The sequence below is a fragment of the Barbus barbus genome (assembly GCF_936440315.1).
Source record: "Barbus barbus genome assembly, chromosome: 8".
NCBI lineage: Eukaryota > Metazoa > Chordata > Actinopteri > Cypriniformes > Cyprinidae > Barbus > Barbus barbus.
This window is the reverse complement of record NC_136736.1, coordinates 6,680,690-6,705,405: the sequence shown is the minus strand read 5'-3', so window position 1 is coordinate 6,705,405 and position 24,716 is coordinate 6,680,690. Positions and strand designations below refer to the sequence as shown.

Below are 24,716 nucleotides of genomic sequence, written 5' to 3'. Positions count from 1 at the left end.
ATTTGGGGACCAAACCCAGATTTCAGAGATGCATGATATGCCACTGGTCAATCCCAAAGTGTATTCATGCATTTGACAAACAGAGTTAAGGAAATTAATCACTTGAGTATCTCGGTTTCATGTGAGTTAACAGGCATTAATAAAATGGGCATTTTCTAGATCTCTCTCAGAAGCCATAAGTTATTTCAGACTTTTCAGCAAATTGCACAACCCACATCCAACATTAGCTTCTCTTTCTCGATCATTACAAATTGAGAATGTATATAACCAAACAACTTGAACATCCCAAATATCTATAATTTAAGAACCAAGGTTAATTTTTAATAGCATTCAAACGATCACTGCTGTAAACGTTTTTTGGTTGTTATTTTTATATAATTTATTGACAATGACATTTACCAAAATTATTTAATTATAAAAGTATTAATAATTGCTAAAATATGTATATTCCAGAAGTCAAATGCCCCTAACATGGAACCTTGAGGAACCCCACATTAAGAGGACAAAGTTCAATCATCACTCACCATCTTTATGAACACGCATAGCAGAAGCTGTGATGTCTGTGGTCACGTTAAAGTAAGGCAGCCACAAGTCCTATAAATACAAGCAAGAAAAACATGATATGTTGTCATCCATATGATAAATCACCCTTCCTAGCTACATTAACTATTATGAAGATTAAAAATAAAGTAGTAATATAGATCTATTAAAACTTATTTTAGGAGCACTAGGTTAGATTTCTGAAATAAGTGCACCTCCAAAAGAGCTTTGGTGACTTCTTACCTCAATTTGTTTGTCCTCAAAGACTTTGGAGATGCTGGTGTTGAAGGCAGAGCCAGAAAACATGGATGTGATTGGATAAGTAAGATCCAGTACCGTTTTGAATACGGAGTTCATTGCCTGAAGGCAAAAAAGATACGAAATTAAATTTCAGTGATTAATAACTAAACATCTATCTTATCTGATTGCTCAAAGCAAAGGGTGTCAGTTAACAGATAGAGTCACATTACCTTGGACCACTCTCTCGCCCTCTGCTTGACCCTAACAGCACTTCTCTCCTCTGCATACAGAGCACCAATGAATGAGCCAATGGAAGTTCCTCCCACTATGTCGATGGGAATTCCTGCTTCCTCCATGGCTTTGATTACTCCAACATGAGAGCAGCCCCTACAAGATTGAACATCATGTTGACCATTTACAAAGACCAGGGTTATTATTTTTCACAAGAACTTTTAAAAACAAAAGTAAAATAAAATAAAAACAAATATTAGATAAAAACTTAAACTACATAAAAAATTGAAATGTTGCCGTAGCAAATTACTGAAGTATGTTTAAAAAAACACTAAAATTACTAACTGGATAAATAAAAACTAAATCTGAACAAAAACTAAAATGTATAAAAATACTTTAAATCTAAAAGAATAACATTAAAAACAAACAGTAGTAATATATAATCATTTTTTTAAATGACAAAAGCGCACTAAAACACTAAAAAATAGCTAAAAATAAAAGCAAATTCAAAATATAAAAAAACTATAAACAGTATAAATAAGACAAATACTACAGACACATCTGAAAATAAGTGAATTGAAAAAAAAAAAAAAATTATTTTAAATGTGTGATTTAAACTATATTTTAACAAAAGCCACTTTAAGGCAAGCCTCCAAGGTTAGCAAAAAAAAAACATTAAATTTGTTACGCGAAATCCTGCAGGGAAGGAGACTAAGGTAGAGCTGCAGATCATATTATCTCCCAATAATAAGACCATCTCTGGTATTACGACTGCTTGAAGTCACTCACCTGGCTCCGCCTCCGCCCAGCACAAGGGCTATGCTGTTTCCTGTGAGTACTCTGGCCAGCCGTGAGAAATCACTGTGTCTGTCTGCAGTCTTCTCGAAAACCTTTTCATATACCTCTCGCTGTTTAAGGCAACAACCACATCCTTATCAGACACACAAGGGTTACTAACAATCTTTGTTCTTTGTATCAACAGAAAGCTACATGTTACCAGTTTGGAGGGGCTTCTTCTTGAGAAAACTCTACGAGGGCACTTTAGATGAAGGTGTCCAGAGCACCAGCTTCGCATGTTCAGCCATTCAACGGTTCTCGACGGACCCGGCCCATCCTCACGATGCAGCAGAATTAACTGCTTCAGGGCCCGTACCGCTGTGTTCTCCAGCATCTGCTCCAACTGAGAAGGTAAGAACATGGGTGAATCAAAACAGAACTCTTTATTAAGTTAGAATTGTGTTTGGATCAGCTCCATCTGAAGTAATTCGAACCGCTAGGGGTGTGAATCTTTGGATAGACAGTGAATTGATTCAAGACTGAGAAGTTCTTAAATTTCAGGAACGATTTTTGCAAATTCAGAACAATTTGATTCGATCTGATTCACAATGAGATTCGTTTTAACTCCAATTTAATGATTTGATTCTGTATTTTTATTTTTTTTTAAAGTACATTCACCGGATTATGTAACTACTTCTAATGCGTCTTAGGTACAAAAAAAACTAACTACATAAGATGCTTATTGCACCAAGCAACTTGAAAGTAAACACTTTAAATACATGTGCATACAGGCTACTTGAGCCTCGTTCAGACTGTCAGCCCAAATCCAATTTTTGTGCAAATCCGATTGAAATCCGATCATATTTAAATAGTCTGAACGGCAACGAACTACATGAAATCTGATTTGTGCAAATCCGTTTCGAGCTACATTCGTATGTGGTTGGGAATCCTATTCAAATCGCATTTCTGGAAATCCGTTTCAGTCTGACCTGTCAGACCGGATTTAGCCTAGCTTTTTCACGTCCTCACGCCACGTAAAACTTAAACACGTCAGACCTTTTTGCAGAAAACATGCTGAATATCTTTGCAGAAACAAGCTTGTGTCGTTGCAAAGTGAAAGTCAAGCGGAAAAAAAACAATATACCGCTAGTATACGTACCTCTTTGTGTTTTGAATGTAGCGGGGAGACAAAAAAAAAAAAAGCAAAGTAGCAGAGACGGCAACACGGAATAAAGCCGCACATTCAAGCTTTCTGTGTTCCTGCCGCTGACTCACAAGACGAAATATAATACTAGCCTACAGCGCAACGGTAAAAAAATGCTTTATAAAAAGTCGGGGCCGAGTACCAAAACAAACTTGTAGCCAATCAGCAGTAAGGGGCGTGTCTACTCATGATGTGGAGGAGAGAGCGTTCAGTGAACAGCCGAGCGACAAAATGATAGAGATGGCGGATAAAAAACAAAAGAGGAAAACATCTGCGGAACGATAAGGCAAAAAGTAAGACCCGTGTAAATATCGGATCAGCTTTCCAGCGCTGGAAAGAACTCAAGGAGCGGAAGGCTGAGGTTGCTTTGTTTCTTCTCGATAGGTGAGTAACACTACACCGGAAGCACCGTGACACAACAGATAAAGTCTGCCTACACTGGACGCGATAAAGCGACCGTTGAAAATAATTTGAAATTTGTGTCAGCACGTCATAAATAGAATGCGGCAGCAGTTTTCTGTCGGGGAATTGTTGCACCGCGCAGCATCCACTGTAGACAGCATCACTGATTATAATAACTTCTATAGTATTTTGTCACGCCGCTCACGTCCGGTGTGTAGACAGTGTAACATTGGTTTTGCTTTGTTTCACAGAACTAATCGTTGCCTGGGTTGCGTACGTATGTGTGGGGCAGAGCTGTCAAAATAGGGGCAAGACACTTTTGGGGTAGGGGCGTGTTTGTTTTGGTGATTTCAAATATCTACATTAGCTACCAGAAATCGCTTACCCCACCTTTAAATGTTCTGCATTTCTGTTCTGAGCTGCGCACGCTGAAGATGACCAGTAGAATAAATATTTGATAGCAGATTTTTAATCGATGGGATTTAACTCATTTATCTCATAATAACATAACGTTAATATTACGACTTAGTCTATCTGCACAAAATGCGAACATGTCTGCGCGGCTCTGAATGAACTCCTTATGTGGACGCAACAACGTGCAGAAACACAGCCACTAAACTCTAAAAATTCACAGCATTTCATTATAATAGTTCTCATTATAATGTTATGTATATGACAGTCCCAGTCATAGTTATTAATATTCTGCATTGTTGTTTGTCCTGCTCGTGCTGCACGCTGAAGAGATAATCACCGTACAATGAAGCGCTTTACTTTACGCTTTACTTAACTCAACCAAATGCATATTATATGAGATGTATACACGATATATATAAACCAGCTGAAATGTTTTGAAATCACTTGTAGCCTACCTGATAAAAAGTCTCAAACTGACACAAGCAGAGTCTTTCACTCTGCTTGTGTCAGTTTGAGTCTTGTTAAAGATTCATATCCCTGCCACCAAGATGCTCCTCTGTCGGTCACGAATTATGGAAAGTGAAACTTAAATCTATAGGGGTGGTTGAATTTATTCACGCATGTTAAAATATTTATTTGAAGCTTCTTTCTTTTCAGATTCTTATATCCAGCAATATCTTAATAGGCTGTATATTAACTTATTGGGAGAAAACCGGTAGTTCTATGTGAAATCAGACATTTGAGCCCCCCATATAGCCAAAATGGCATGATCATAATAACACCCGCAAATATTCGACTGAGATTGGTATCGAATCAAGCTCCTCCTATCGAAGCATCGATTCTTCTATTCGGGGTCACCCCTATTTCAAAATCAATTCATATGCATTGACATGATTTGTAATTATTGCATCGAAAAAATGAGTGAATTTTTACACCTGTAGTGACTCCACATTCGGTATTAATGTGCCAAGTACACAACTTAAATTTGCTGTGCCTTGCATGAGTGAAAAGTACTTTTTTTTTTTTTTTTATCGTTCCCTGTGGGGTTTCAGCTTTCAACATTTTGAATACCAGCTCTGTTCTTCAACCACTACTCCACCTCACACATTTCACATGAATGTGGACAGAAACACTAGACTGAAACAAATACCTCTCCAAGTGCAGGTTCCTGGTCTCCAAGCCCCACAATGAGGATACAGTCAGCTTGTCGGATACAGCGTTGAGTCCATGGGGTCATACTGCTGTCCGTCTGATACAGCACTATACGATTAATGTCCTCCTGCTGAGCCAACCAACCTGATAACCTGTACTCATGAATACTAGAGAAAAACAAGCGTTTCAGATTGCAGTTTTATAAATAAATGCGATAACTATGTATTGTTGTTCTGATCTCATACAGTATATAGGCCTACCTGTCCAAAGCAGAAGCTCCAAGTCTCTCTCTGATAATTTCACTGGTTAGCAGCAGGGTTGGTCCTGATTGAAGAATGAAAGTGTGTTAGACTATGCATCTAGATCATGGGCTTTAATTGTAAATCACTGCTTAAGTGTACCTATGGCGCTGAGGGCATGGCTGAGCTCCAAATTAAAGGCATTGATTGACACCTCATCACAAACAGGAAGCACGGCCACAGTGGAGAGATTACTAGCTGGGTTAGTGACGTCCGGACTCGACGCCACGCTTGGCAGACCCAGAGCAGAGCCTAGAAAAAGGATTCATTGCTTTACTCTTTCTTTGATTAAACACATAGAAAACGCTCAGCTTCTTTTGTTCCTAAGATGATGTCTCTTCTCAAGATGGACTTTACTGAAGCATTGAATGTGATGTGAATGATTAATGTTTGGATGTACTTGAGAAAGGTCCACGGGGCTGTTGGAGGTTCCCCAGAATCTTCTGCCCCAGCAGATGGATCAAGCGTGTCACCACCTGCGGGTATCTTCTCTTAATGTTGTTGAGCGTTCCTTCTGGAAGCTTCACCAGCTCAGTGTCTCTGACTGCATGGACTGTGGTGGCACGAGGCTGCCGAGTCAAAGCCTCCACCTGAGAGAAAGAGACAATTCAGCGATCCTAAAAAAGTTTAGACCCTTTGGCCTTCATTCCAGAGCTTTATACTCACAACTCCAATGAGATCTCCTCTGCCGTACTCTCCAACCAGCTCCTTCTTCCCATTCGCTTTTCGGATGACTGAACGCAGTCGTCCATTCAGCACAATATAGGTACAGTCGGACTGATCATCTTGCCTATGGACCACAACAAATTTAATGATATTAATTATTTGCATATTGACTGAACATGTACACTACTGTTTGGTGTCACAATATTTTTTCTGAAATTTAATAAACACATTTATTCAAAAGGGTCTCATTTAATTGATGACAGTAAAGATTTTTACATTGTTACCAAAAGCTTTAGATTTCAAATAACTGCTGTTCTATTCATCAAAGAATCCTGACAATAAAAAGTCATGGTTTTCAGAGAAATACTGAAATATTGTTTTCAACACTAAGCCAATCAACATATTAGAATGATTTCTGAAAGATCATGTGACACTGAAGACTGGAGTAATGATGCTAAAAAAAATGTACATATTTCAATAGAAAGCAGTTATCTTCATTTTAAATTGCAATAATTTTACTATATTACAGTATTTTTGATTCTTTTAGAAAATGTTTTTAAAAAGATTTACTAATATACTAAAATTATATAGAAAAATAATATTTCTTAAGATTTATTATCTAAATTTAAAGTTGTATGCATTTGTCATTTTTATATAATTTCTTTCTTTATTTTTAAAATGTGTATAGGTAGTATTTAAATGACTAAAATAATAATAATAATTAATTATCCAAAAAACATCTCATTTATTCAAAGTTATATTTGAAATATTACCTGTGAATGTTTTCAGCTAAAGAAAAATGTAACAAAAATATTAAAAAAACATTTTATGTGAGAGAGTTATGGTACCTGTACAGGGCCCGCCCGGCTTCAACAGCCATCCAGTCAATGGCAAAATCCATCTGCCGTACAAACGGGGACATGCGGATAGCCACGGTGTGAGCTGCACTGAGAACTACACTTGGCTGCTCACGCATGATCCTACAAGGGGCAGCACAATCACAGACAATATGACTCTGCTATCTACTGATGTAGATTTGTTCTTTGATTTTCTGTGAGATTTGCAACAGGTAGAGTGCCATCCAAAACACTGAAAGTATTTTGAAAGGAAGCACTCACTCATAGAAATCAGATTTGGAGATCTTGAGGTAGGTACAATCACGCTCAGCTTTGATGGTGAAGATGAGCGGCTCTCCTGTGAGTACAGCCAGTTGTCCAACCATCTCACCCGACTGGGTCACAAACAAACACACTGCTTCCTGCTTGTCAATCATCTTCTGATAGACATGAAGACAACCAGACAGAACAAAATGCAGACTCACATCCTAAAGAAAAGAGGAAGAAACGGTATTACAAAGATTACAATTAGTGCTGTCAAACGATTAATCGCGATTAATCACATCCAAAATAAAAGTTTTTGTTTACATAGTAAATGTGTGTGTACTGTGTATATTTATTATGTACTGTATATATACATACACACACATACAGTATATATGTAGAAAATATTTACATGTATATATTTATATTCATATAATTTTTATTATATATAAATATATTTAATATTTAAACGTAACACATTTTTCTTAAATATATACATGCATGGGTGTGTAGTTATACATAAATATATACAGTACACACTATGTAAACAAAAACTTTTATTTTGGATGTGATTAATCGTGATTAATCGTTTGACAGTACTAATTACAATATTTGTTTCTTCAGTATAAGAGATCTAAGGTTTGCCAAATAAATTGGGCAGAAGAAAAGAGATGAGAACGAGCACCTGGTCTCCCTGTCTGGCTAATACAGATCCAGCTTTAGCATGATGAAACGTCACCCTCCCGTTCAGCAGCGCAGGGTCCTGATGATGAAAGAGGGCATATGAGGAAAGGGCATCACTCCAGTCCAGCAAAAGAGAGACAGGTGTGACCGTCAGAAATCAGAGGAGAACTAAAGTGCATGTGAAACTTCTTCATTTTACTGGACTACTGGAATACAGAAAGATACCTCAATCTTCATGAGTTTGAGAATCTCTTTCTGGGCCTCCTCGAACAGTGTAGCATTAGGTCGTCCTTGAAATGGACAAAAAATGTTATCCATTCCTGACTCCTCCTCAGGATACAAATACACACTTGAAGGAACCTCATCCACTGTCACCTTTCTCTCCCGCTGCTCCTGTGTCACAGAAAACAAGCATGGCATCTTTAGGCTGAGTGATTCAGTACTTTTTGTGTGGGTCATATTTCAGTCTAAATCCTTCTTTTATTCTTAATGATTGTTCTCGTTAGACTAATTACTGTAATACAAAATATGTTAGTATGTGAAATGTGTTAAAATTATTGTAAAAACTCACTCGTGTGAAAGCAGGTGGAGCTTTCCTCAGCAGATTTTCCTCTCCATCCTCAGCAGATACAGAGATACGGCCTCTCTCATAAGCCATGTCGAAATCTGAACGCAGACTCTTCTGAATTCCTGTACAACATGCATAAGTTCAGCAACAATAACATCACAGCATGACACCAACATAATCATGATACATCATACATTTCTATATAGTATAAATTATGTTTCATATATACACAATGTATAAATTCTATAATATTATTTTGTACACATTCTAATAATATTATAATGTACACTACTGTTCTGAAATTTAGGTTCGGTTTGATTTCTGTAGGTTTTTACAAGAAGTCTCTTATGCTCACCAAGGCTGCATTTATTTGTTTTAAAAAAACAGTAACAGTAATACTGTGAGATATTATTACAATTTAAAATAACTGTTTTCTATTCTAATATATTAGTTTTTCTTGTGATCTCAAAGCTGAATTTTCAGCAGCCTTGCCCTTGAAGCAGTCTTCAGTGTCACATGATGCTTCTGAAATCATTCTAATATGCTGATTGGCTGCTCAAGAAACATTTTTAAATCATCATCAAACAGTTATGCAGCTTTTTGTGAAAATGGATAAATTTTTTCAGGATTCTTTGATGAATAAATAGTTAAAAAGAATAGCATTTATTTGCATCCTTGCTGAATAAATTTATTAATTTCTTCAAAAAACAAAAATCTTACTGACCCCAAACATTTGAATGGTAGTGTATGCACCTACCTGCGATGTCTACAGGCATGGATATGGTCCTACTGAGGGTCGGTGTTGTGCCACCATCCTTCCCATGATCCCCACCTGCAGACACTCACTGTTAAACAAAAATCTAAAGGCCTAACATCTGTCAACATACACAACTAGAGGCGTATAGCAAATAAACAGATACAATAATATTATGCCTCACCAGAAGCACTTTGAACAGCGGCCTCACGATGTTTATCAGGAACGGTGAGACTTCCAAAGCGTTTGCTGTGTCGTACCGGACTGGAGCGTGTTGGATGAGGAGAGACAGGAGAGGGACGAGCCTGCATGTCCTAATAGAAGATTGACAGAAAGGAAATAGTAAATATATTGGATAGTATAAAGTATAAAATAAAAACTACTATAATTTTTGTATTCTAGCAACCAATCTTAAGAAAGAAAGCAAGTGTGCGCTGAGTGTAGATGTGTGTTCACTCACATGGCTGAAGAGCTCGTTGGTGAGCCCCAGATAGTTGTGCAGGGCCAGAACAGTCACTCTCTGAAGACGGACCATGATGATCTGCAGAGAGGGCACAACAGGAAACATATTCTCAATTATGTGCAGTGTCCTTACAGACAACAACAGAATCGGAGCAATTTTTAAATTCCAGACCTGAACCACCCGCACAAGGCTCTCTGGGTATTTCTCAAAGATGGACAGAAAGGCATCGACAGGCAGTCTGAGGACAGTGGACACTTCTGCCGCTCTCGCCGAGACAGTTTTATAAGGTCTCTGGTGACCCTGAAATACACAAACGTTCAAACCTGTGAACTATGCATAATATCCAGAATGTGTCATTTCCTGTGAACGTTTTCACAAAAATGGCTACTTGCTTATGGGGCAATTTCTAAGAAAAGGGAAGAAAGTGAAAGAAACAGGAACAGGAAAGAGAACAAAATACTGGAACAAGTAGAGGATAAGGAATGGGAACAGGGAAAAGGAAAAGATGAGAGGCAAACAAAGGTTGTGTAACATTGTCCTAAGTAATTGGGTTTCCTGTGCTGTGCAGCATGAGCACAGAGAGAATGGAATTGTGGGTGTGACTCACTGTGATGACATCAAGGATGCTAAGCAGACTATGAACACTGTCTCCTGGGTAAACCTCTTTGACCACTCCATCCTTTCCATCCTTATGAGAGAGAGAGGTGAGTCCAGGGTTATTATCGTTAAATAAAACTAAAACCAATCAAAAAATAATGTTGATTCAAATAAAATAAATAGAAAAAAATTGGCAGTTGCCAAGGAAGCATTTCTCATTTTCATTTACTACTAAAACTTTAGCTAAAATTAAAGGGTTAGTTGACCCAAAAATTAAAATTCTGTCATTAATTACTCATCCTCATGTCGTTCCAAACCCATAAGACCTTCATTCATCTTCGGAACACAAATTAAGATATTTTTGATGCATTCCGAGAGCTCTCTGACCCTTCATAGACAGCAAGGATCCTTACACAGTCAAAGCTCATAAACGTAGCAAGGAGATTGTTAAAATAATCCATGTGACATCAGTGGTTCAACCGTAACTTTACAAAGCAGCGAGAATACTTTTTGTGTGCAAAGAAAACAAAAATAATGACTTTATTCAACAATTCGTCTCCTCCGCGTCACCTTATAACACCATTTTGGAGAGTATCACATACGTAAACAACGTACTGTACATACTGTGTTATAAGGATCCTTGCTGTCTATGAGAGAGTCAGAGAGCTCTCGGAATGCATCAAAAATATCGTAATTTGTGTTCCGAAGATGAACAAAGGTCTTACGGGTTTGGGTGAATAATCAATGACAGAATTTTCATTTTTGGGTAAACCAACCCTTTAAAATGAAAACAGAAAATATAAAAACTAATTCAAAATATTAACAAAATGTATAATAGTACCTCAATGATACTAAAATAAAATTGGATGAGTGATTCACACACCTGTCCAGTAAGACACAACTCCAGCTTGCCATCCTGTACCACATATATGCTGCTATCAGGCTGACCTGGTCTGAAGACATATTCGCCCTGCTGGAACTGCAGAAACACCATGTGCTTACACAGCTCCAGAAACAACGGTTTCTCGAAGTGACCCAACACACTGCAGGAGACACGCCATACCAAAAACACACATTATATATCATATTTTACATTTCATAACGCATAGGAGTGGTCAAGTTCTCTTTAACTTCACTCTTGATGTGAATCAATTCAGAAACAATAGGAGCATACCGCACGTTCTTCAACATATAGAGCACCTCAGATGGCAGGTGAGAATTGGCCACGTCAAACTCTGTGAGATCTGCCTCCAGCACTGACGGAGGAGGTTCCTTCATCTGCAGAATGGGCACTTCCTTCTTAAAGCGCAGGATCCTGAGAAACAAACTGTTATCATCTGAGCCAATGAATATAACCAAATAATGGCATTACAGAAACGTACTTTTTGGCAATATTCAGCATTTTCTGTTTCTTTTTGAGGCGGGGCCTGGAGGAAGAAGCGGAGCCCACTAATGAAGAGGTGGACTGAGACACCTTCCTCATAATCTTCCTCCCATAAAACAAGACTTTGTCTCTTTTACGAAAACGATACTTCGGGGCTTCCTGAGCCTCAAGTTCTGAGAGAAAAAACAACAAGCAAATATATACATACATATTTGCAAATGTCTTGACTCCACAGCCAACAGAGCAATTTTGTCTTTACTGTTCCAATACTTATGGAGGGCACTGATATATATATATGAATTTCTGCAAGTTTTATTAATACGTCTATATATTCTCTAATGTCCATGGAGAACACAGTGAGCATTAGCAGCACTTCATTATTGTAAATTTAGATTACTTGCTCATTTCACAAAGAAAAAAGTAATGCAAGAAACATTCATTTCAAAAATGATTTTGAGAACTAACTGCGGAGCTGCATCCTGCGCAGGACAAAAAATATGAGGACAGCGATGAGGACGATGGTGACTCCAGCGCCAATTAGAATTCCCACCACCTGGACAGAAACAAGACAGTGAGAAATTAGGAAAAAGTTTGTATCAGTGCGAGATACATGTGTATGAGTGACAGAATGAGTCATGAAGCCAAGGTTGGGCAACATTCAAAACAGATTTGAATTTTAAATAAATGGCAACATTTATTTAAACTAAAAATAAGTAATGAATTTAAATTTGAATCTGGAAAAATAAATGCACTAATATATATATATATATATATATATATATATATATATATATATATATATATATATATATATATATATATACACATACACACACAGTTGTTCAAAATATTGGTATATAAGATAGTTTACCATTTTCCTTTTGAAAGAAATTAATACTTTTATTCAGCAAGGGCAAATTACATTGATCAAAAGTGACAGTAAAGACTTTCATAATGTTACAAAAGATTTGTTTTTCAAATGAATGCTGTTCTTTTTAACTTTTTCAAATCCTGAAAAAAATGTATCACAGTTCACACAAAAATATTAAGCAGCACAACTGTTTTCAACTTTGTATAATACAAAATATCTTGATCAACAAATCAACATATAGAGTGATTTCTGAAGGATCATGTGACAATGAAGACGGGAGTATTGATGCTGAAAATTCAACTTTGTCATCACAGGAATAAATGACATTTTGCAAATCCATTAAAATAGAAAACAGTTATTTTAAATTTTAGTAATATTTTTAACAATGTTGTAAACAAATGTCTAAATGTGACATGTGAAATTGATTCATATCATCTAATGTTTCTGAAAATACTCCAAATATCATTTATTTGTAATTCATAATTAAAAATGAAACATTTGCACAATTCTGCAAAGGCTATGATTCAGTGTAACGGTGTTAAATGAGAGTTTACTGACCATGCTGGTCTGCAGCTGATCCTCCACTAAACTCTTGATGTTTCCAAATCTGTCCAGCTACAAAACACACAGGATATTAATATAGCCAGCTTTTATGAGAACACAACACTGGGGTAAAAATGAGAACATGAGGGAAAAAAAAAAAAAAGACTATAGATCTGGCACAGGAATTAAGAGATAATGAAAAAGTGAAGGACAGGAAGAGAAATATGCAAAAGATAAACATTTGTTACGGTAACGCATTTGTTACTGGAGCACAACATTTTATTTGGTCCCATAATTATGTAAACCTTTCCTCTCTCCATTGTGCCTTCATTCCTTCAAGAATTCCCACTCTGTCACTCTCCTACTCACTCATTCCTTCCTTTTCTCTTTCTCAGCTCATTTATTTTCAATAAACCATTGTTAATAAGGCCGGTAGTGTTTCTAAAATGAATAGCAGAACTGTTTCTGTAGTAGCTTAGTGTGCTAAATGGAGAATCGGTTATAAATGAAATAATGAATCTTACACACATGATAAATGCACTGGAAAAATACATTTCTCACAAGGTTTGTCTTGTTTTCCTGTAAAAATATCTAGGTTTGGAACAAGTTGAGGGTGAGTAAAAGATGACAATTTTCATTTTTGGGTGAAATATCCCCTTAAACCAATTCATCTTGACTACTTTTCTTTTGTAAAGCATTATGGAACTTAATTTATTATATATTCTCTGAAAACCATATCTTACGCAGCTGTGCTACTCCAGTAAATTTTCTTGTTAAAGGGTGTTAAGACTTTTATTGCAGCACAATTTCTCTAAAAGCATTTTTGTCCTATTTTTAGGAAAATATCTCAACAACTATCTTTAAAACAAGATACATTTACTTGAGAAAAAATTACATAAGACACAAAGTCTTGTTTAACTCACTTAATTTTGATATTTATTTAGAAGACTTAATACCTTAAATAATTTTGCTTCAGAATGAGCTATTGCCCAAGTATGCATTGCATGCATTGAGTGCAACATTCTTGAAAATGAAGAAGTACTTAAAAACAGAAGTGGTGGTATATCTTCAGTGTCTCTGGTGGAAACTGTATAAGCATGTAGATGTTAACACACCCTCTGACTTTATCACGACACCGTTTTAATGAATTCAGAGTGTACTTGCATTAGAATCTCTCTCAAATGTCACTTACATTTATATTACAGGAGTATCTGCCCATTGTCTTAAAGGTGCACTACATATTTGGGGTTTCAAAGATAAAGTAGTGTGATCTCAACATGGCAGAGACCCGTCATATGTAGATATACATGATTTGAAACATATTTTCCAAAAATTACTGTTAATTTCATGAACTTTTATCCAAACATTTTAGTGCACTTTTATCAAACTTTAATATAAACTGTTTATGGACTGAAAAATGCATGGACAGTCCAACATTCAGATGTGTGGTAAGCAAATACGCCCTTGTGATTTGTAATCTTTGGACCGAGATATGAATTTGTGCAACTCCGCATGATTACTCCAAGGCATCTAGTTGCATCTAACTAAACTCTCACTTTGCCCATCATGACAGAGCAAAAAACTGGTCTGTTCAGCATTACAGATCACACCACCAAACCTTTCTAAACAAGTCACATGATCAGATTAGCTGCAGACAATCTGCCCAGCTACAAAAAACAGCTGTCAATGACCTACGCAAAGAAGATTTGTAAGAGAAGGAAAAGAAGGTGGGAAAACAAAAGTGAACAGCTGCCGATATTGATGAATGAACAGATTGGTGAACGCAGGGGCGGGGTTTCTGGACGAATGTAAATGAGGTGCAAGGTGCACGATGGGAAAGCAGTGCAGCTGCTAATCTGTGTGAGTGAATAAAGAGATTCAGCAAAGAGTCTTAGTTAAAACTTAAGGGATTATCCCTCTATACTTCTCTATGGGTTACTGTCTTTAACGCAGGACTGAGAAACATTTTATAGTTGTAAAAGGTTTAACAAGATGCAACCTTTCATAAATGCCTCAATAAATATTCATGCACTTATTAGACAATGGAACGAATTTACAGCAGACTTTTCCACAGGTCGAAAAACTGTTATCAAAACAGGCAGCTCGCATGTTGTGTGCTGTACTAACTATGTGAATATGTAAATGAGAACATTAACCAAAGGTTTACAAACGTAAATTGGGCCACAGTGTAATTTGGAGTCAAAATTGCACTCACGTTGAAACATGTGAATGCTCAGACTGAGAGCGTCCAGGTTTGTGTATGTGTGTGAGGTAAAGCTCACCTGTGGAGGTTCTGCGGACTCTGGGCCTGATGTGCTCTGTCCCATTCTACCTCAACACACAGCTGGGCCATTAACGACAGGCGCTGCAACACACGGCAAGACAACAGGCTTCATGCAACATGCATAGATCTGCATCACACACACATTCAATAAGAATCACTGCAGGCTACAAAAAAAAAAGAAGCTTGCTATGAATGAACATTCAGTTTAAGTCCATGCACAGATGGAATCTGTCATAAAAACGGAATTTACTGTATAACACGGAATGTCACAGAATTTTGGATAGCTGAATCAAAAGTAGTAGGTCATTACACTTCAATCAAAACGCGATATGGACTAGTGTTTTTTTTTTTTTAAGTGACATACCGCCAAGTATGGTGACCCATACTCGGAATTCGTGCTCTCCATCCAACGTGCACACACACAGCAGTGAACACACACACACACCGTGAAAACACACGGTGCGGCGCCCGGGGAGCAGTTGGGGGTTCAGTGCCTTGCTCAAGGGCACCTCAGTCGTGGTATTGAGGGTGGAGAGAGCGCTGGACATTCACTCCCCCCCACCTACAATCCCTGCCGGCCCGAGACTCGAACCCGCAACCTTTGGATTACGAGTCCGACTGTCTAACCATTAGGCCACAACTTCCCCATGTTAAGTTTGTGAATGTTAAGCTGCAAAAATATTATTTAGATATGAATCCTGCATGTTCTGCATGTCTCTGTGTGAATGAATGGCACAGACGCGCTGTTTCATTTACTACACACATACTGAAGCGTGCGTGACGCCCGTGGTGATTTCAGCCTCTGCCACCTCAGTATATGAACATGATCTCTAGAACTGCTCTGAGAATCGCTTCATGAGCATTTGTCCTTTTATTTTGAGAAAAGCTATATACACACACAGAACTTAAAGGTCTTCACAGCAATCAGTCAAAATAAAAGTCTTGTTTAACTTGAAGAAACTGTGACAGAAATACATTAATGTAATGATAGTATTACTACTGCTAATAAAGTTATTAACACATTGTTTTTAAAGGAATATTTACCAATTTATTTCAGAGTCAGAAAGCTTTTATTGCCAAGTATGCTTGCGCATACAAGGAATTTGTTTTAGTGTCATAAGCTTCCAGTTCACAGAGACAACAATGACACACAGACAGTAAAAATAAGATAAGAAAAAAAAACACATGTAACTATAAATAAACAAAATTGAAAATGAAAAGAATAATTGAAACAAATGATTGTATATACAGTTGTCAAATAGATGATATAATGAGATAGAATAAAAGGAGATACAGGGATGTACAAGGATGGAGGTGGTAGCAAATAAATATAAAGTTATTGCACATTGTTATTGCATAATGGGGGGTGGGGGCATTTAACTATTCATAAGTTGGATTGCCTGGGGGAAGAAACTGTTCTTGTGCCTGGCTGTCCTGGTAATCGTGGCTCTGTAGCGCCGACCAGATGGCAAAAGTTCAAAAAGGGGATGACTTGGATGTGAGAGATCTAGAGTGATTTTCTGAGCCCTTTTCCTCACTCTGGATGTATACAGTTCTTGGAAGGTGGGCAGTGGGGCACCGATAATCCGTTAAGCAGTTCGAACCATTCTCTTTAGTCTTCTGATCCCTGATTTTGTAGCTGAGCCAAACCAGACAGTTATTGATGTGCACAGGACAGACTCAATGAAGGTTGAGTAGAACTGTTTCAGCAGCACCTGTGGCAGGTTAAACTTCCTGAGCTGGCGAAGGAAGTACAACCTTTGTTGGGCTTTTTTTTTTTTTTTTTTTACAATGGAGTTGGTGTGAGTGTCCCAATTCAGGTCCTGAGAGATGATGGACCCCAGGAACTTGAATGTCTCCACTGCAGTCACAGTGCTGTTCATGATGGTGAGTGGGGACAGTGCAGGGGGGTTTCTCCTGAAGTCCACTATCGTCGCCAGCGTGTTGAGCTCCAGGTTGTTTAGACTGCACCAGACAGCCAGCTCTTTAACCTCTTGTCGGTAGGCAGACTCGTCACCGTCCTGGATGAGGCCGATGAGTGTGGTGTAATCTGCAAACTTCAGGAGCTTGACAGAGGGGTCTTTAGAGGTGCAGTCATTGGTGTACAGAGAGAAGAGCAGTGGGGAGAGAACACAGCCCTGAGGGGCACCAGTGTTGGTAGAGCGGCTGTTTCCCCAGTCTCACTAGTTGCTGCCTATCTGTCAGAAAGCTGGTGATCCACTGACCGATAGAACTAGGGACAGAGAGCTGGGTTAGTTTGGTCTAGAGGAGTGAAGGGATGATGGTGTTGAAGGCCGAACTAGTCCACAAACAGGATCCTCACATAAGTCCCTGATTTGTCCAGGTGTTGCAGGATGTAATGTAGTCCCATGTTGACTGCATCATCCATGGACCCGTTTGCTCAGTAAGCAAACTGCAGGGGGTCCAGTGATGTCCTTCAGATAAGCCAGAACCAGTTTTTCAAATGACTTCATGACAACAGACGTTAGAGCCACAGGTCTGTAGTCATTAAGTCCTGTTATCTTGGGTTTCTTTGGAACAGGGATGATGGTGGAGCGTCATTGGAATCCACACTGAAGCGGACTCATTGGAATTGAACTGATCTTCCAGGTTTTTAGCGTAGGTCCTTTTAGCCACTCTAATCTCCTTATTCAGTGTGTTCCTGGCCTGATTGTACAAGACTCTGTCCCCATTTCTGTAGGCGTCCTCTTCGAAACAGAATATGGAAATAGACGGTCGAAACAGAATATGGTAAAAAATAAAACTGAATTTGAGAAAAGAAAAAAAAAAAAAAAAACTTTTCATTGGACCTTAAAAATGTAATTTGTTAAACTTTTAATAAATTGCTGGTAAATACGTTTAAAGTAATTAGATTAATTCAATTAACATGATTTCAATTAATTATATGTGCTTTTGATAACCATTTAAACAGTCTAGTCTAGAAAAATTAAAGTGGAAAAAACAGATTCCAGAGCAATTAAAATGGAATTTGGGAAAAAATAAAACCGATTTCATAGGGCCCTAGTCACACTAAAATACACAATGTAGTAATAATAACTAGAGTATACCACGTAATTTGCTTATAAAATATTTATAAATGTCATTAATATTTTAAATTATGTATAAACCATTTTACAGTGCTGTTATTGTTACAACTTTAGTCTAATTAATTGAAATAAAGCTGAAATTAAAATAAATATAAGATGAAAAACTTTAAAAAAAAATTAAATTATAATAGAAATGTTGCCTTGGCAACTACACTTCAAAGTTTGATTCCTAAAATTATTCAAATTAAAACAATGACAAAAGCACATTTATTAAATAGCTGAAGACAATTTAACACGGTTACTAAAACTTAAACTGAAATTAAAATGAAAACTAAAAACATACAAATATAAATGCTATAAATTGCTATGAAATAACACTGTCAGAAATGTTGCTTTGGTAACTAAACTGAAATAGAAATAAGCTGAAGTACTAAAATTACTAAAAGTCATTAAAGCTAATATAATAAAGAAATATACACACACATATACATATATATATATATATATATATATACACACACATATACATATATATATATATATATATATACACACACACACACTAAAAATAACAAAAGAAATTACTCAGATTTAAACTGAAAAAATAAACATGAAAAGCTATACGTGCTATAAAAGTTATGTAAAAATAACACTGACATTTTATAATATCTTAACCTACATAAAAGCAGGCTATTTTATAAATATCATTATAACATCCAGTACCTTAATGTGTACCATACAAACACACAAAACAAGTACAGCCAGTATTTAAAAAAAATGTTTGCTGCCAGAAATGATTCACAGCATTTGGCAGCAAACACAGAATATGTAAACATTGTTTTCATAATAGTAATGTTAATGTAAACAGTGCTCAAAAACAGGTCAGTCAAACATCCAATCACAAGCCCTCCCCAAACTGATGTCATCATCCCTGACAGACACTCAATAAAACACACACATGGCTGTACAGTGTGACTGATTTCCTTTCACATCCAGGGTTGCACGACCAGACTGCATGAACACTGAACCACACACATGCTGATTTTGCTGACCTCCGCAGCAAACACCACAAGCCCTTCACGTTCAGCACGCATAAACACAACCTCCAACAAAAACACATGATCACCTCCCATCTACATCTAAAAAACTGAGTCTATCTAAAGCCATTCACCGATGACATCACAGTGTCCAGAGGCCAACAACTGAAATCATTGGGGGTGGAGAGAGAGAGGATTAGATTACTGAGATGATCACAGATTCATCCACATCTGATTCGGAGTGCGTCTAAAATGCACTGGTAATGGCTGGAGATATAAGCCAACTATGAGAGATTTACGGTTTATACAGATGAAAGATACGAGTGATTGTATCACATTCAGATTGATTATAGGCACAGATAGCATTGAAAAACTCTGACATTCAATAACATGCTATAGAATAACGAGAGGGAATGGAAACCACAGGGCAATAATGACAGGGGGGAAGAGAAAGAAAAGCTGAAACGCCAGTATTGATTACTCACTAATGGGCACCTTCTAACAGCCATTGTCCTCAGTTAACAATACTCTTACTATGCACCCTTAAGCATGAGAGAAGAAAAGACGGCCACATACACACTGACAGAGTTTTGTTTTAAAGCCCCCAACTGACAAATAAGAACCGTCAAAGCTGCAACGCTGAGGCAGTCATGATATTAGACATGTTCAGTGGTCTGACAGATTAAACACAATGTGAACATCCTTAGTTTCAAATTCTATGCATACAGATTTTGCTGCACGATTGAGACGACTCGTGCATAAACTCAAGCATGACTTTGATGGGAACAACTGCTTCTTAAGTTCCTGAAACTCTTTAAAATGTTAACTTTTTTCTTTTCAATAAAAAGTCAGTTAAAGGAGGTGCTTAAATGGATAGTCCACCCAAAAATTAAAATCATCATCATGTATTCACCCAGAAGTTGTTCCAAACTTAGATGCGTTTCTTTCTTCTGCTGAACACAATGAAGATATTTTGAAGAATGTTGGTTGCCAAAAAGTTTCTGATCCCATTGACTTCTATTGTATTTTTTTCCATTCGCAGTGGGGACCAACAAATTTTTGGTTACCCACATTCTTCAAAATATGTTATTTTAGGTGTTCAGCAGAAGAAAGAAGAAGGGTGAGTACCGATGACAGAATTTTCTCTTTTGGATGAGGTGAACTATCCCTTTAATCTTGAAAGATTTTGGCAACCTAAAAATTCAGCAACCTAAAATGTTCAGCTGAAACTGGAAAATATATATATTTTTTCCCCCACTGTTTCAGCCAAAACCACTGACTGAAAAATGTATGCTACTCTGATAGTGTTTTGACTGTGTCCGAGTATATTTTGACGAAACAAGGTGTATAAGCTACAACAGGTAGCCTAAACATATCAGCAGTGTGACCACAAATAATGCCAGAGTAGAGATATGCAAAATGTGTTCAGCTGTACATGACACCCTGAACAGCATAAGAGTTCAGTCTTCCAACTACCCATATTTTATTTAGTTTTTTTCAGATAAAAAGAAATGTTAATTTTGACTTTGGTGTCTCTGTAAAACAATTTCGGTCCATCACTAATTTTTATAAGATAAAATTTGGGAAATGCCAAAATATAGATTAGACCTGTTTTTCTAGACATAAAAAATAATCATAATAATTTCAAATAAATAAATGATACGTGTTTTTGTAATTCAGATTATTTTAGTAATTAATTCAACATCAATTCAGCCTATTATGGCAAAATTATGACAATTTTGTACGATTTTAATTAACAGAAACAGTCAAGAAGGTCAAGCTCTCTAAAGTGGGATGAACGCAAACCACAATTTTTAAGGTTGGTATCTTTAAAACTAACGTTAGCTACTTTTCATGCTACATTCATTTTATAAATACTTTCTCTAACTTTTCTGATAGTAAACAAACAGCTAATGGAATTAGCACCTCTGCTCAGTAATGGGACACTAAATTGTATTCATTAAAAGTACTCGCTTGTCCAGCATACAGATCTTTCTGCCCGAAGACTACCACATGCTGTAGGCCACATGCTGCTATAGCATAATATACCGGAGAAATCAGGATCCATGAAACATAATTTACGCTGACTAGCATGTGATCTGAAACGCAGAACACATCCTCAGTTGATGGAATAATGAAGCAGCATCACATGGATGCGTCTCATCAGCTGATCGTGGGTTCAAACATGTCAGCTAGCAAGCCCTCGATGACAGCTAAACCAATGAGCATCTATAAACTGATCGCAGATGCGTGTTATTGAAAGCCATGACTCTTGATGTTTTCTGTCCGCATTCAGTCCGGTGATGCTGCGCGGTGACCTCGGCGGATCAACACAGCGCACCATCTGCGACCTCCACTGGGAAACTCTCACTGCATATACACTCTTCTCTCACATAATCCGGAGAGCCAGTCAATTGTGCATGATGTTTGGTTTATAACCATACCTGAAAGCTACGGTCCGTCCTGATCTGTCAAACAACGGTCAAACCGGAAACATCCGTTCAGAGCTCTGCGTACTGTGCGTAGACTCCGCCCAGTCAGTGCAACAACCAATCAGGCATGACAAGCCGACCAATCAGCATTCAGGAAAATGACTTTCACTGACTCCCTCCCCCATTGTTATTTACCAAACGTTTTTAGTTTTTTAGCTTACCGATTTAAATTCATGACATACTTGATGCGTTTAGTCTTTTGCAGAAACACCTGAAAATAAAATGTAAGAAGTGATAAACTATTTTTATTAGGCAGTTTTTTTAGACACCACATGGGTGGCTCGATGAGAATTATTAATAATTAAGATTTCAACATACGGTGTGAAGTAATAAGGTCAAAGTCGCTAATATTCAGTACACATCCTACATTTAAGTAAGCGTAAGCAAAGCAAAATCTAAATTTAAGGTAGGCCTATATATCACTAACTGATCTTTGCCAGGAAACGAGCTTAGATAAGAGCAGTTTGTTTCAAGGAAGATAAAAAATAAGTCGGATATTCATTTAAGAGGATTTGATCAGTTAACTGATTAAAATGAACATCATGCTTTCATGTTGATTGAATATAGTAATTTCCTAATCTCATTCTGAATCTTAATCATTAACTACTTGGAGAGAAGTAACATGGATCTTGTAGTGATCACATTACATAACAGCCGTCAAATACATTATGCATGATCTAGTACCACCTAGTGGTGATCTTTAAATATACAGACTGCTTACAGTGAGACCAATGCCATTTTTTTTTTATCATAGTGTCTATTTACACTAACTCCGCCCACTAATGTGTGAATGGATTAGTCAAGACTAAAGAAAGATGCTCATCCTGCATCAGTTTTAGTGGTGTAGATAGAACTTGTTTTCTTCCTTTTCAAATCTTATATCGCATCAGAAAGACATTTATTTTCAATAAAAATGAAGGAAATAATCAAAAAGTTGAAAATAAAAATATCGGGTAGGTGTAGGCAGGGCTTTGTCCCAATAAGGTGACATCCATTTAATAATTTGAATTAAAACTATAATTTACACTCAATACGTTATTATTGCATACTGTTTTATAATGTACTACAATACTGATGTGCAGATAATTGCCACTATTTGCAACAAGTAGTGCCTTACAGACTTTTTTTTTAGAGAGAGTTTAAAAGTCAGCGGTGATTTTGAGACTGTCAAACAGGGCATACGTCCTCTCTGGATCGGTTCGCCTCAAAAGCACTTTGTCAACCTTCTTTGATGAGATGGGAAAAGCTGGTATCATCCTAAAAGTGGTATATTTGAGAACCTGGCCTTAGAAGACTGGATTCACGATCACATCGATCTGCAAAACAGAAGCATGCTGTTATTATGGAGAAATTCTCCCGTGGTTGTGATAGGCAGGCATCAAAACCCCTGGCAGGAGTGTAACCTGCCCTTGATGAGACGCTTGGGAATCCCACTAGCGAGGTGTCGCAGTGGAGGTGGGACGGTTTTCCATGATTTTAGAAACATCAACATGACCTTCTTCACCTCCAAGAAGAAATACGACCGTCTCAGAAACCTCAAAGTCGTTACTAGTGCATTAAAAGCACTGAGACCCGATCTAGATGTCGCAGTGACAGATAGATTTGATATTTTGTTAAATGGCCATTACAAAATATCAGGCACTGCTGCGAAATTAGGCAGAACCTCTGCTTATAATCACTGTACATTGTGTTCTGTTGACCGTTCAATATTGTCCTCGGTCCTGAAGAGTAACACTTCTGAAGTTATCAAAAGCAATGCTACCCCAAGCATTCCTTCAACTGTCAAGAACCTTTTGGATGTGGATCCCACTCTTGACTTTAACACCATCATGGAAGCTATTGCTTCCCAGTACAATAATGAATTTGGCTTTGACGGCCCAGTTGTCACAGTGGAACCCACTCATGAAGCTCTCATGCCCGGCATTCATAAGATGGCACAGGATCTGCAGACGTGGGAGTGGATTTATAGCAGAACTCCAAAATTCAGTGTTTGCACTTCTTTAGTGGTGGATGATGTGACTATTAAGCTTGATATGGACATCAAAAATGGTGCTGTAGAACAATGCGTTTTGGAAATCCCGGAAGACTGGCTTCCTTCAGAGAAGGTGAATGAGTTTACATCAGCTCTGAATGGGAGCAAATACTGTCCAAATGAAACCGCAGTGCTGGGAACAGTTCACTCATGAGAACAGTTTCAATAACTGTGGATGTTGCGGAGAAGATTCATAGATTGTGTGCTAGTGTGGTTTCAGTGATGTGAATAAAGATTAAGTCAGAAATGGACATTGTGTGATACTTAATTTCAAAATCTTTAAAGTGGTCTCCTGCACAGTCACACTTTACAGAGATTTGATATGAAAAACACAAATAACGCTACTAATTCTATGATGAAACTGTTGAAATACTTTGAAATTTTAAGCTTTGGGCAGACATTACTGTAGGCATAATTCACATAATTCATTTAAACCATTAAATGCTTGCAAATCTTAGAGCAATAACATATAAATATTGATCGTGATACATTTTAAATGTTAAGATATTGTTTTGTATCTTAATATAAATACATTGCGTTATTAATATTATATTAAATATAAATATTCCTCAAAATTGATAGCTATGTAGATTGAAAATGTGACCCTTGACCACAAAACCAGTCTTAAGTAGCACAGGTATATTTGATAGAGTGCAGAATTCATGGTTCCATCAATTATGGCAAGTCGTCCTGGTCCTGGAGCTGCAAAGCAGCCCCAGACCATCACACTACCACCACCATGTTTGACTGCTGGTATGTTCTTTTTATGAAATGCTGTGTTGGTTTTATTCCAGATGTAACGGGACAAACACCTTCCAAAAAGTTCAACATTTGTTGCATCATTCCACAGAATATTTGCCCAAAAGTCTTGGGGATAACCAATATATTTTTTTGCAAATGTGAGACGAGCCTTTGTGTTCTTTTTGGTCAGCAAC

At 37.3% G+C, this 24,716-nt stretch overlaps 1 protein-coding gene and 1 pseudogene across 9 annotated transcripts in view; one reads left to right on the top strand and one right to left on the bottom strand.

Moving 5' to 3' along the window:
* LOC306873430 (patatin-like phospholipase domain-containing protein 6) overlaps positions 1 to 21,781 on the bottom strand; it is a 34,445-nt gene extending 12,664 nt beyond the window's left edge. For all 8 annotated transcript variants that reach the window (XR_013784491.1, XR_013784492.1, XR_013784493.1 and 5 more), the window contains exons 1-27: positions 21,702 to 21,781; positions 15,172 to 15,254; positions 12,905 to 12,961; positions 11,941 to 12,028; positions 11,474 to 11,648; positions 11,266 to 11,406; positions 10,975 to 11,134; positions 10,102 to 10,182; positions 9,666 to 9,794; positions 9,492 to 9,572; positions 9,216 to 9,345; positions 9,035 to 9,109; positions 8,281 to 8,399; positions 7,935 to 8,102; positions 7,711 to 7,788; positions 7,044 to 7,249; positions 6,774 to 6,905; positions 5,926 to 6,049; positions 5,660 to 5,849; positions 5,362 to 5,511; positions 5,221 to 5,284; positions 4,959 to 5,127; positions 2,009 to 2,191; positions 1,801 to 1,919; positions 1,011 to 1,167; positions 784 to 900; positions 525 to 594 (exon numbers count right to left, since the gene is read on the bottom strand). Coding sequence is in view for 5 of the 8 variants with exons in the window: in XM_079422706.1 (XP_079278832.1) it covers positions 525 to 594; positions 784 to 900; positions 1,011 to 1,167; positions 1,801 to 1,919; positions 2,009 to 2,191; positions 4,959 to 5,127; positions 5,221 to 5,284; positions 5,362 to 5,511; positions 5,660 to 5,849; positions 5,926 to 6,049; positions 6,774 to 6,905; positions 7,044 to 7,249; positions 7,711 to 7,788; positions 7,935 to 8,102; positions 8,281 to 8,399; positions 9,035 to 9,109; positions 9,216 to 9,345; positions 9,492 to 9,572; positions 9,666 to 9,794; positions 10,102 to 10,182; positions 10,975 to 11,134; positions 11,266 to 11,406; positions 11,474 to 11,648; positions 11,941 to 12,028; positions 12,905 to 12,961; positions 15,172 to 15,216 (3,208 nt within the window). In the remaining 3 variants the exon portion in view is untranslated. The remainder of the gene's footprint in view (positions 1 to 524; positions 595 to 783; positions 901 to 1,010; positions 1,168 to 1,800; positions 1,920 to 2,008; positions 2,192 to 4,958; positions 5,128 to 5,220; positions 5,285 to 5,361; positions 5,512 to 5,659; positions 5,850 to 5,925; positions 6,050 to 6,773; positions 6,906 to 7,043; positions 7,250 to 7,710; positions 7,789 to 7,934; positions 8,103 to 8,280; positions 8,400 to 9,034; positions 9,110 to 9,215; positions 9,346 to 9,491; positions 9,573 to 9,665; positions 9,795 to 10,101; positions 10,183 to 10,974; positions 11,135 to 11,265; positions 11,407 to 11,473; positions 11,649 to 11,940; positions 12,029 to 12,904; positions 12,962 to 15,171; positions 15,255 to 21,701) is intronic.
* On the top strand, positions 21,392 to 24,009 carry LOC306873767 (lipoyl amidotransferase LIPT1, mitochondrial-like; annotated as a pseudogene). The gene is made up of 3 exons: positions 21,392 to 21,444; positions 21,554 to 21,666; positions 22,900 to 24,009. The product of its transcript is annotated as a lipoyl amidotransferase LIPT1, mitochondrial-like (transcript).
* Positions 24,010 to 24,716: the final 707 nt, after the last annotated feature.